The sequence below is a fragment of the Athene cunicularia genome (assembly GCF_003259725.1).
Source record: "Athene cunicularia isolate RWA chromosome 23 unlocalized genomic scaffold, athCun1 chr23_part2, whole genome shotgun sequence".
In the NCBI taxonomy this organism is placed as follows: Eukaryota; Metazoa; Chordata; class Aves; order Strigiformes; family Strigidae; genus Athene; species Athene cunicularia.
Genome location: NW_020799131.1, coordinates 641,895 through 654,674, shown reverse-complemented (window position 1 = coordinate 654,674; position 12,780 = coordinate 641,895). Strand labels below are relative to the sequence as shown.

General features: G+C 55.2%; 1 protein-coding gene across 1 annotated transcript in view; it reads right to left on the bottom strand.

Annotated features, from left to right (window-relative positions):
• Positions 1-12,780, bottom strand: part of PTPRU (protein tyrosine phosphatase, receptor type U) — a gene marked incomplete at its 5' end in the record, with an annotated part of 52,041 nt that overhangs the window by 21,466 nt on the left and 17,795 nt on the right. Inside the window, 9 exons of the mRNA XM_026863467.1 lie at positions 1,262-1,338; positions 2,317-2,389; positions 3,592-3,782; positions 5,925-6,082; positions 7,512-7,541; positions 9,936-10,074; positions 10,571-10,607; positions 12,264-12,537; positions 12,668-12,770. Coding sequence (XP_026719268.1) covers positions 1,262-1,338; positions 2,317-2,389; positions 3,592-3,782; positions 5,925-6,082; positions 7,512-7,541; positions 9,936-10,074; positions 10,571-10,607; positions 12,264-12,537; positions 12,668-12,770 — 1,082 coding nt within the window. The remainder of the gene's footprint in view (positions 1-1,261; positions 1,339-2,316; positions 2,390-3,591; positions 3,783-5,924; positions 6,083-7,511; positions 7,542-9,935; positions 10,075-10,570; positions 10,608-12,263; positions 12,538-12,667; positions 12,771-12,780) is intronic.

The window sequence follows — 12,780 nt, the reverse complement described above, 5'->3', positions numbered from 1 at the left end:
CACACGGTGCTGAGCAATGGCCCCGCTCCCCTCCTTCATCCCAGCCGCTTACTGGGGACATTCCCAAGTCTTAACCGGGACGTGCCAGCCCAAAGAGCAGGTCCCAGCAAGGCCACTGCCAAAAGGACCAAGGACCCAGTGTCCCACTCCTCAGCCATGAGTCCAGAAGAGTTCAACCACGTCACACACATGGAGGCGATGGCAGCTTCTCCATCCACCACAGGTTATTTTATGGGGGATTTCTGTGGGCTGAATTCAACCTCTCCTCTGAGCACACGAGCCCTGCTCCCCATCACCCCGGGGAGAACACGCTGCAGAAATCTTGCCCTCCCCTTCCCTGGACTGTACCCCAAGTTTATCCACACATTTTCCCAGCCTGCCTCTCCCAGATGCTATTTAATGCCACACTAACCAGTACAACACCTGGGAGGGGACAGGAACAGAGAGAAGGGAGGAGAGGGAAACCATCTACTTACTTCTCGGTTAATCCGAATCTTAACGATCCCGTTAGGACACAAATTTGAGAGAAAAAGATCAGAGACAGAGACATTAGTGAGGCACAGCTGAAGAGACAGGTTAGAGTACCAGCCCCAGAGCGGGTCATGGAGAGCCACAGGGGAGAAAGGACACATGGGGACAGGGGACAGGCACAGGGATGCTGCTTGGGCACAGGGAACCCGTCACGGTGGCATCAGACCACAGTCAGATGACATCCTCTGGAAAGGAGGGATGAGTGGGACCTGCTGCTGCTGCCAGGAGATGCTCGAGCCCTGTGCCCAACAGAGCCTCCCTGCACCTCCCCTGCTCCTGGCATGGCTGGAGGGAACAAGGGACACTGCTCTCAGGGGACACCCGGGCCAGGGTCTACACTGACAGGATCAGGGGATATCCCAGCGTGAGGCCCCAGCTGCTCCTTCAGCCCCCTCAACCTCTGCACCCTCCGCCCAGGGAAGAGGGAGATCCATGGCCATGAGAGCAGGCAAGGGGAGAAGAGAGGATGGAAAAGGGGAGAAGAAAGGAGACAGAGCAGAGCAGAGAAGGGAGAGACACAGCAAGCAGAAATTGCTGATGAACATAAATAAACCAGGCAGGATCATCATGATGTGTCTCTGGGCCACACGGTTCAGCCCGTCCTGGCCCGTCTCAGCTCCTCCAAATGCTGCTGGTTCTTCGGGGACAGACCCTGACAGCCCACTGGGTCCACAGGAAGCTCCTGTCCCAGCCCAGAGCCCTCACGGAGAGAGGCACCATCCCCACTTACATCGATGTAGTTGGCGTTGATGTAATCGGAGTTGGGGTCGCCCAGCAGCGGGTGCAGCTTCACTCGGTGACGGTCATCTGGAGAGCAAGGGGAGAAGGAACCGTCAGCACCCGGGGGGAGAAGCACAGGGCAGCACGTCACCCTGCCAGGTCCCAGGACACCATTTGCAACCGTTTTGCACCATGAATCTGCAAAACGCAGGCAGGTGGGATGTATTCAGGAGCAATAAGCTGGTGGAGGTCTTTCTGAAGATGGTGTGTTGGACAAGCAGAGCCACAGGGGAGCAGTTTCCAGCCCAGTTATCTCCCTGAGCTCTGCCCAGCCCTGTCCCACCCTCCAGCACCCTGCTGTCCAACCCATCATGGCACCAGGATGGCCAGAGCCCAGACAGTGGGGTGCTCTGCCCCACTTTCAAGTGTCACCTGGGGCCCTGGACAGGGCTGGAGTGGAAGGGACAAAGCAGCAGAGCAAAGCGTGTGGGAGGTGGAGAGCATCAGGCCTGGTGCCTCCATCCCTGCAGGAACGTCACCAGAGATGCAGCAGGGAGTGAGGTGGCCGTGCTGTGCCATGCTGACTGGAGGGAGCTGGCGAGGAGCATCCCTCTCTCCCGTGGGGTCAAGCCCTTCCCCAGTCTTCTGCCCCAAAATCTCATCATTTAACCCCTTTGTTTCATCCTGTACATCCACACCAGAAGCTCCCTAGGGCAGGGCTGCATTTTCTCCTAAGTCCATACTAGAAAACAACTCCAGGTTCCCTGGGGCCTTCCAGCACCACCCAGAATATCACAGTGACATCATCCCCACCCCGAGATGTCCCACCCTCAAGAGTTGCCCAGCTCCAGCCCTCCCGTTTGCTCCAGTGTCTCATGCCCAACAGGAGCTCTCAGGCTGGGACCCCTGCGCTGAGCAAGGACTTCTCTGCTGCCTTTGACCAACCAACCCCCAACAGTTTATTCCTTTCCAGGGACCACACAACTACCAAAAAAATCCCCAAAGCCCTCCAGAAGGTCTTTCAAGCTGTTCAGGTTGTCCTAAGCCTTTGCTAAAGACACTCACATGTCGACACATGATCCTGTCTCCCTTTGGTCTTGTCTTTCTTCTTCGAAGCATCCCAGCCTTCAAAGAAACTCTGTAAGGAGAGGATGGCCATCACGACCCGAGGGCAGGACTGTGGGGTCCCCCCCAGCCCCACAACCTCCCTGGGGAGCAGAGCAGACAGGGTGATCCCTCCAGCCCAACACCCGGGTCCTGCAGCCCCAGCTCCAGCTCCATAGCATGCTCCGCCAGCTATACACTTCTGTTGCATCCACAAAATACCCCATTTTCCAGCAAATTATAGACCGCCTGTTTTTTTCCTTGGGTTGGTTGTGTTTTTTTTCTAAACCTCCCCAGTCCCTTTCTCTCCCCAGCACAGAATAGGTTTGTGTGTAATAACAGTAACATTCATAGATTGGCATAAGAGGAGGAAAGTGGAAGGAAATTACATGTTTTCTCCCCTCCCATAATATCTGAGTGCTTTCAAATGACTAGTTGCAAGAACATACAGCAGCTTTTCAAGGAGCACTAATGATTATAGCAAGCCCTGGTTTGTCCAATACATGAAAGGGGGGGGAAAAAAGCTCCTGCACTTGAAACAACTAAGCATTAAACAGTAATTTCACTGGGAAATTTCAATCGCCAGACCTGTGGGACACTGAGGAGTCGAGAAATCAACCCTGCTGGGTGCGCTGTGGCAGAGGCACAGGGAATAGTGTGCTCCGTTACAAGTGCTCCGGCCCAGCGAGGAGGGATGGGCACGATGCAGCCAACAACCCTTGGTGGGAACTTCCCTCCCCCCTGGGATCACCCTCTCTCGCATCCTCTCCCTGGGGTCTCTCCACAGTCTTGGGAGCTGACAAACTGCAGAGGATTTAGGCTATGTCCGTGCTTATCACAGGACAGATGTGTTGGAGAGCAGAACGTGGCGTGGTGGTGCCCAGGAGGACCTGAGGAAGGGAAAAGCATCCCCAGCCCCTGGGGAGAGGTGGGATGACGCATTGCGGATGGGAGATGTGCGGGCTGGCTGGCAGAGCTGGTTTGGCTCATCACAGGGACCTGTTCAAGCTGACGATTAAATCCTGAGCTGCCAGGACTAGAGATTTGATCCAGACCCAGGGACACCCCACGTACTGTTAAGCCCTGCCTACATTGCTGTGAGCTCCAGCTCCTGCTGCCCAGAGCACTGCAGCTCCAGAGCTGGAGCATCCTCTCCTTGCACACGGAGCCTACCTGTGCCACCTTGTCCATCCTCCCTCCTGCCCTCCCCAAGACACCAGCACAAGATGCTCTCACCTCATACTCCTGCTTGAAGCCGTAGCCTTCTGCTGTCTTCATCTGGTTGATATGCTGGAGGAGATCCGCCACCCGCACAGCGGGGTGGAGCTGCCCAGTGTGATACGGGGACCCTTTGCGGCCGCACTGGCGGCGGGGGGAGCCCCCCAGCAGGCTGCTGGACTCGTTGACCACGCTGCTGCGCTGGTCACCTGCAGAAGAGGAGGGAGAACCAGAGCTGTCAGGGAAGCAAAGCCTTGGACCACAGTCCAGCCCCCTCTCTGTGCTCTCTGCAGCTCTTCCTACACCGCAAAGCTGAAAATGCCCATTACAGCCTTTTAGGACCACAGCAGATCTCTTCGAAATCAGGGGGCAAGATCTTAAGGGGGTTAATAAGCTTTATTTCCCATCAATGGGAGCAATTAACTCCCATGCAGACAAGTAAGAACTATGTGCCCAAATATTCACACATAGTCCCAACTTGAAAAAATTGCGTTGACAAAGCCTCCAGCCCAGCTTAACAGTTAATTTTCTTCACTGCTAGATACCGGCGCCTATTCCCAGCACCGACACAAATGGAGCTCGCTGCTGTTTAATGGGGGAGTTTATGCAGCATTTACCTGGTTTATGCCTTTGCTGTGTAATTACCATCAGAGCCAGACCAAGACCTCACCTGCGTTTGTCAGGGCAAGGTCCCACACCAGATCCTGAAAATTGGGTTTGCGCCAACCCGATGATCTCTGCTGCTGCCAGAAGTGGCAGGGGCAGATCCTGCAGCACCCACCCTGGAACACCCTCCACATGCCGCCTGGAAGCAGTTTTACAAGACGATGCATCCTGGATGTGGTTTCCCCTAACAACACTTTTAAAAAACACCTATACCATTTCACTTGCAAAGCTCCCAGGGATTTTTTTTTTTTTTTTTTTTCTGGTCTGCTCAAATGCAAGGAGCAGCCCCTCACCCCCCGCCTGCACCTCCTGGCTGCCCGCACAACATGGGCACGGTGGGGGTGCAATATGGGTGCACAGAGCAAGTCTCCATCTCCATCATCTCCATCTCCCCCCGAGGAGACGCTGCTCCAACCTTTGTATCCAGAAACATCTCCCTTACAAGAGCGGCTGAGCCAAGGGGACAGTGCAGGAGGGTCACGCTGCGCCCCGTGTCACAGCAAACCAGCCGCTGGCTTTAATGAGAAATTAATTGCAGGCGTTTGCAAGGTGCTGACAGCTCCATGCAGCCACATGCCAAGGACCTGCTCAAGTTTCCATGAGGAAGATTGGTGACTTTTTTTAAATGCAAAGAAACTGAGGCATGGAGGGGAACAGCCCCCAGCCTGTCAGGGAGCAGCCCATTCATTCACGTTCATTAATTAATGATGATTATAGGCAGGGGGTGGTCACAGCAGAGGCTGTCCCCAGCTGTGACAGAGAGTCCCAGCTCCTCACATTTCCTTCTACCAAACAGAGGGATGAGCAGCAGCCGGCAGCAGAGCAAACAAGCAGGTGGGAGCAGAACCCAGCCTCACAGCCCCCTTCCCTAAAGAAACTGGAGACCAGCAGCGCCAGCTCAGCCCACTCAGAGACCCCCCAGCCTTTGAGCATTTCAAGGACAGTAACCAAAAAATAATACACCTAGCTAGATGTATTAAGAGGAGGAAAAGTTTGCCCTCTGGGCTTCTATTATCCATTAGACAATGCTGGGAAGTGTATTAATCCCGCAGCCGGTGGAGGAGAGCCGTGTGTAAGCAGCATCTTGAAGTTACTGTAACAGATGTTATTAGCATATGGTTGAAACTGGGGCATCCAACGAGATATTTTACAACTAAATCAGCACAGCAATGCATACTCCAGTGGGTGTTAAATTATCAGTCTCCCTCAGATGTGAACACAGTGGTTCTTCAACCCTCTGAAGCCGAGGGCTGTGTAGAGCACCACAGAGCAGAGCCACACCGGGTGTGCTGGGTGAAAGCTTGTGCAAAGCTCTCAACCTCAGTGTAAGCAAAGAGTTGGAGTTCACTCAGCTTCAGAGGGCTCCAGCCAGCATTTGAGCCCACAAATGGCCTCAACCCTCCCAATCACAAGCTCAGATCTCCGCTTCGAGACGCCAAGATGCAGAGCCCCAGCTTGAGCCACTCATGATAATAAAAGCCACTACAGACACCGATTAGATCGATGCCCTTGAAGGTTTATGCAGGGCAGGGAAAAGCCCACAACATGCCACACACATCAGGCTCAAACAGATGCAATACCTGCCACTAAGGCTTGGACAAATATTTCAGCCATTTCTGGGATATTTAGGGATTATTGGGGACACCTGCTGTGGCTGGATGGGGGCAGGGATGCCCCGTCCTTACCCCGGTTGCCATAGTTGTGGGTGTCCATGAAGGAGAGCCCCAGGCGCTCGTCCTCCTGCAGCGTGCTCTGGTCGGTGAAGCTCCTGTCGATGGCACTCATCATGTGTGTCTTCTCGTGGCGGTAGTTAATGGTTGCTTTGGTCATGTTGACGGGTTTTCTGCAGGGGGATGCAATGGGGAGGAGGGGGAAGAAGCACTCGTAAGTAGGACTGACCTGACAGTGCTGCCAAATCCCCCCAAAGATACAGGACTTGGATTATTTCGGGGAGCAGGAAGGATTATTTCCCCCAGCAGTCACCACACTTTAGTCTTCCTGTGCCCCAAGCCGGTCACAGACCACATGGACCATCCCTTGCCGGCTGCAGCAACTCCAGCTGCTCATCCTCCATGTCCCCTCCTGTCCCCTTCCCAAAATGCCTCACAACGTCTGGAACTGCCAGGAGCACTCCTTGTGCAAGCAAAGCTCTCCCTGGCCGGCTGCACAGGGCAGCCCCAGCTCTCGCCCAGCCCCGTTTCCCACCCACTGCCCCACACCACCTCACTGCAACACGGACCATCCCAGATGCCAAGCGCATCCCTGTGCTACACAGTCCAAGTGCAAGCAGAAGACAGACGTGGACCTCTTGGAGCAGGTCCAGAGGATGGCCACAAAAATTACAAGAGTGATGGAACCCCTCTCCTGTGAGGAAAGGCTGAGAGAGTCGGGGTTGTTCAGCCAGGAGAAGAGAAGGCTCCGGGGAGACATTATTGCTGCCTTTCAATCTTAAAGGGGCTTATAAGATGCAGACAGACTCTTTAATAGGCATGTAGTGATAGGACAAGGGTGATGGTTTTAAACTAAAAGAGGGTAGATTCAGCCTAGATGTAAGGAAGAAATTTATGATGAGGGTGGTGAGACACTGGCACAGGCTGCTCAGAGAGGTGGCAGATGCCCCATCCCTGGAAGTATTCAGCGTCAGGTTGGATGGGGCTCTGAGCAACCTGATCTAGTTGAAGATGTCCCTGCCCATGGCAAGGGAGTTGGACCAGATGAGATTTAAATGTCCCTTCCTACTCAAACCATTCTTTAACTCTAAACCCATGACCAGGGGCCAATTCCATCCCAAGGAATGGGCTGGCCCCCCTGACTGTGCACATGCTCAGCACCGCTGGGGAGGCTTTTTACCTCTGTGCAAGGTCCCCATCAGGCAACTAACAAAGATGCTGGGAAAGCCCGGGAACCATCACTGGAACAGAACTTCACACCACAAATTCCAGACATTTAGGCAAAAAAATCCTGATTGAGTGTTTTTGAGCAGCAGCATCAGGCTCCCAAGAAGCCAGAGCAGGGATCTGAGCCCATGTCGGCATCTTGGTGGGGCCAGGACACTTCAAGACACTGCCAAAATCCAGAATTAACCTGGAGTCGCTGACCCTTCCCCCTTTACACTGCCTTCAGTCTCTTAACGAGCTCAGTGGCATTATTTTCCCCAAGCAAAAGAGGCCCTTAAAATGTACTCGGCAGAGAAAAGGACTTGCTGGAGTAGCAGGGCAAGGGGGGCGGCCAGGGAGGAAGGGCGAAGGAGAAAAAGAATGACAATTACTTACGGGTAATAGGAATAAGAATAGTAGTTCCTCCTGGCAAGCGTGCAAACAAAGAGAACAGCAGAAATTGCATAAGCAGCTTTTCTCCGTTATAAGGAAGGGGGTTTACGGGGCAACTCAGCTGCTGGAAAATTAAATGCACCGTAAAGAAACCCGGCTCCCCTTTTGCATCCATGGGTTATTTACTCCGGGCAGGAGCCGGTATCCCAGCAGCAGAGCCCAAGCACTGGTTCACGGGGTGGCCACGACTCCCACACCGGCAGCGGGGTGCCCATAGTACCCTTGTCTGAGAGGTTATTCCACAATTTTTAAGACCAAACAGCAAACATGTCCAAAATGTAGGGCAGTCCCCCAGAAGCAGGTGAGGGGCCAAGCAACCCCAGTGGGAGAGATGGGGTCACGACATCATTTCCAGTGCTCCATTTACTAACGGTGAGAATATTCTGGGGGTGCATTTCCATTCCACCGTCAGTGTTTTTCCAACAGCAAAACACTCCGGAGGAGATTTATGAGCTCATCGCAGCTTCCCAACAGCCCTGAATTCAGGGCCCTCAGCATCGGGTCTGATTTGCAGCTCTGGTTTGTCCTTCAACAGGTTCACCCGGGATGCTGAAGCAAACCTGCTCCTCCTCCTCCTCCTCCTGCCCCGCAGCACTGGCAGTGGGAATGCAGCAGCTGCGCTCGTGGCTTCCACCCACAGCATCACTCCCAAAACCACATCAGCACTGCTGGCATTTGCTCCATCAGGGACAGATCCGTGCTGTACACAAGGGCATCAGCCCAGAGCAACAGCAAGCAGGGAGCCACCAGCCAGCCCTGCACCCCTCACAGCACACAGGGATGCTATAGCCTTGCTTTTCCAGCTGGCGTAAATCAGCAAGAATCCTTTCAGGGTGAACAAAGCCATAAAGAGCTTTGCAGATTTACACGGGCTGAGGTTGTGCCCTGCTATTTTTCTCTCCCCCTTGGCTGTTAACGTACTTTCCTCCCATCATCCCAAGCCCTGCACAGGGAAGGCATTTAATTACTCTTTCTCCCCTGCTTTAAGAGCCCCCCTGGCTCAAGCCCACCAGTAAGAAGCTACTTTCCAGGGCACTGCATCCGAGCAAAAAATCAGCAGCCACATCCCCAGCGCTCCCGGGGATGAGCGTCCTGAAAAGCCCTCGCCCTCCTCCCTCCCACCCCACTGAGCTTCCCAAGTGAAAGCCCACCACGACAGCCACAGCCATGGCCACACCAGCCACACTCAGCTCTCCAGCCAGGGGTCTGGGGAGTGTGGGGACTCCAACGGGGGTGGGAGAGCAGTTTGGGGGTCCCCAAGGACTGTGAGCCCTGGGAAAACCTCCCCTCCAGGGTGCACCCAGATATTAACAACTCATCTGGAGCCAGCTGAGGGCTCTCAGCCAGGGATTGCTCGTGTTTCACTGGAAGCCTGGTGGTTCCCCATTCAAACAAGCCCAGGAGGATGCAGGATGGTTTGAGCACCCACGCTGCAGGGCACCCAGAGCTGGGGGCAGCCCCCTGCCCAGCCCCAGAAGCAGGGGGGACACTGTTCCTCCCAGTGCTCTCAAGGAACCAGAGCCCTGGAGAAGAGTCAGAGCCTGCCCAGCTATTTCAGCAGGACACACTGCGCCGCTTTCTAGGTGAGAGCCACAGCTGGAGGGTTTTTTCCATCCATAATCCCAGAACTGAGCACCCCGGGGCTCTGCTCTCTGCTCTCTCACCTGCCATCTCAGGGGGGCTCGGTGAAGGGGCAAGAATGAAAATGTCTTTCCCTCCTCCCTGCCCCCAGCTCAATGCAAGAGAACCGTTCAGAGCCCCATCCCTAACCGCCCCCCACGGGACGGCACCAGCATGGCCACACACAGCAACATGGACGGATCCAGCCCCGAGCTGGCCAAGGCAGCCGGGAAGCCCAGAGACAGTATCTTAGTGCAGATTTTTGTAATGATGGTCTGGAGGGGTGCAGAGCTGCATGCCCAAGGGTCCCCCAGATGTTGTTAGCAGGGGGAGAGCAGGCAGGCTGGGGACAGCTGGGCTCAGCACCAGTCCAGGGCCCCTATGAGCCCAATCCTGGCCAGAAGCATTTCCATCGATGCAGGTCAACAAAGCCAAAAAGCAGCAGAAAAAGAGGCAAAAGACTGAAAAATACAGGGGTGACGGACAGTGGAACAAAGCTCCAGAGCCCAAAGGATGAAGGAAGGTCCCCAGTATCCCCAGTGCCTCCTGACGTGCCTGGAGTCACAGAGCAAGGAGGGCACTGTGCCCAGTGGGATGCACGAGCACATGGAGGCACAGCTCAAGGAAAGGTTTGGAGTCTGCCCAGGGCAGCAGTATCACCACCAGGAACTCCCAGTTAATGCTGGGGTGGTGGCGAAGGGCTGGAATAGGAGGAGGGGGCAGATGGGCGACACCAGGTCTCCTTACCCTTTCCGAATGACGACGATGATGGCTCCCAGGAGGATAATCAGGACGATGAGCCCTCCAGCACAGATCCCCAGGATCAGGCCCATTTCCTCCGAGTGCTGCGAAACCTCAAGGGGACGTTTGCTCTCTTTGCAGGCAGCTGCCAGGGGACAAGGACAGGCAGGAGGGGTCAACGCTCAGCTCCAGGCAAGTTGGCAACATCAGAAAGGAAGACAGAGGGATTTGTCCCGCAGGATGCTCTCTGAATACATTTTATTCCACCCAGACATTTCAGGGCTCTGCAGTGCCACACTATGACTGTGGGTGAGCCCCCTCTCACTTCCCATGGGGTGAGACGGTTCCTTTGTGCCACCTTTTGTCCCGCCCAACATAAGCTGGAATCCATCCCTGGATTCAGCATCCAACACTGACTCCGGCCTCCCACCACCACCACGGTAACAGCATTAAGAGGAAAAACTCAACTAAAGGAAAAACCCAGAGACCAAAGAAAGTAGGAAACAAGAGCACGGGATGGGGCTGTAATAAGCCATCATGTGCACCCTGACCCACGCCACCCACTGCTCAGCCCCAACTACCGGGGGTTCAGCTCCACAGCCTCGGCAGGATCACACCGGCTGGGAAAGGGAAGGACTCACCTTTGCGAGCAATCCGGACACAGTTCAGCCGAGTTTCCTACAGGGGAAAAAAAGAGGGGGTCAGTATCTGATGAGCATCCCAGCAGCTCTGCTCCTCGCTCTGAGCAAGGCTGGTCCGTTGGTGCTTCGACCCCCAAAATGAGGGAGTTTGCAGGTGATTTGTGCTGCAGAACCTGCTACTGAGCCGAAGGAGTTCCCGGGGACACACACCCCAAGACATGCTGGTGAATGATGTGTCCTCAGTGACCCCAGGTTTGGCTGAGACCATCGTTCCTGGCACAGAGGTGACAGCAAAGCTCAAGACCATCCATGGAGGGACCCAGCAGACCCAGTCGAACCACAGGTGATCAGCACGTCACCAACTACAGCTAAAACACTCCTAGATCATCATTCAGAGCTTCGTGGATGTTTTTTTCATCAAAGTTTTCAAGCCCCAGCACTCTGTGCATGCTGCCAAGGTTGCCACGAGGTCTTCCAGTTCAGGTCTCCAACAGCTTTAGCATTTGCATGGGTTCAGCTAAAATATTCCGTCTTTCCACGCATCCAACTTCTGCTGCAATATAGAAAGCATCGTCGTGGCAGGATTGCCTTCTTCCCCAAGCATCCTCCAGCCCCTCAGGACATGAGTGCTGGCAATGTCGCTCCATCTGCCCTCGGACCGAGACCTGCCCGGGGCAGGGCCAGCTCTGGCACCACTCTCCCCGAGGTCGCCAGCTCTTCCTTCTCCTGCTTCTTACTCCATCTGGCATGAAAATCACAAAACACCCAAGCTGGGATCCAGCTTTTTTGTGACATCTGACTGCAGCCGGGACAAATCCATTGCCTCCCAGCAGGAAGGCTATAAAACAGTGTCAGCCACCAGTTATTATCCAGCAGTGCCCAAGCAAGCCAGAGCCGAGATCCTCCCTGTCCGCCTTGGCTCTAATTACAGCCCAGCGAGCTGTGAACAACCCCAGAGCAGAGGAAAGGATTCAAAACCAGCACCTTTCCAGCAAGATGGAGCCATGCAGAATGAGGATGCTGCTGCAGTCCTACTGCTTCACTTTCACAGCTCATGCTCCCCGGGGTGGGATGGGAGTTGTTGGAGCAGGTGAAGCTGAGAAGCACTGCCAGGGGGTCCTGGTGGTGCCACCAGTGACTTGAAGGAAATCAGGGGGATGTGATGGTTGCTGCTGGAGTGGGGCTGTTACAGCTTTGCTGAGAGAACAGGCAGGAGCAGGCAGGGAGAGCAGCCCGAGAACTCAGCAGCTTCCCAGGAGCTCTCTGCAGCAGCCACTGTATCAGCGGTGGGTCCCAGTAATACACACACAGCTCTTGCTGCCCAAATGGTCCTTTTCCACGCCAGGATTAGCCCCGGGAAGGTGGTCTCCCCACACCAGTGCTGGTTGGGGTCCCAGCAGGTACCACAGTGGTACTCGACGTCAGCACTGGAAAGGGGACAGGCACAGCCCAGGAGTGCCAGGAGGAAGGGGATACCCATCCATGATCCCAGTGTGGCGTAAGGGTGACCCAGAGCACCAGCTCCCCCCAGGGAAGACACTGGGGATGAGCCCAGAGGGGCAGCCCAAGGCAGGGGAATCTAAAACAAGCCCCATTTTTTCTGACCCCCTCCTCCCCAGACCCCAGTTTGGCTCCTGCCTGGTCCAAGCAAGACCCCAGACAGGGGATGAGGCAGAGTCCCACAGCTACTCACCCCTTTGAGGTTGCTCATGGCTTGGAAATAGATGAGATAAGCCTTCTTGGGCTCCAGCGGTGGGTTCCAGTAGCCACTGTAGGTCTGGTTGTCCCCCACGGTGAAGGGTTTGGCTTCAGTGAGGCTGCTGGCAGGCAGCTCGGCCCCGAAGTAGTGTACAGAGCCACGGGACACAGCGTCATCAAAGGTGAGGGGCACCGGGAAGCACTCCTGCCCACTCAGCTCCCGCTTCAGCTTCTTGGGACGGTCTTCTTCGACAATGACCTGGTAGGTGCTGGTAAGGGCCAGGCATAGGTTAGTTTTGTAAAAAGGATGGTCCTGCCCTTCCCTCGGTGCTTGAGCCCGCCATCCATGCCGTGCCACCCCGTTTGTGAGGGTCTCACCCTCGCACAGCCCCAACCTACCTGATGGGAGCCCCTCTGCCCTGCGCTGGCCGCAGCAGCACCGTGATGGTGCTCTCCGACTCGCTCAGCGGCGATGGCATGTCCCCGTAGTCGAAGGTGGGAGCTGCAAAGGG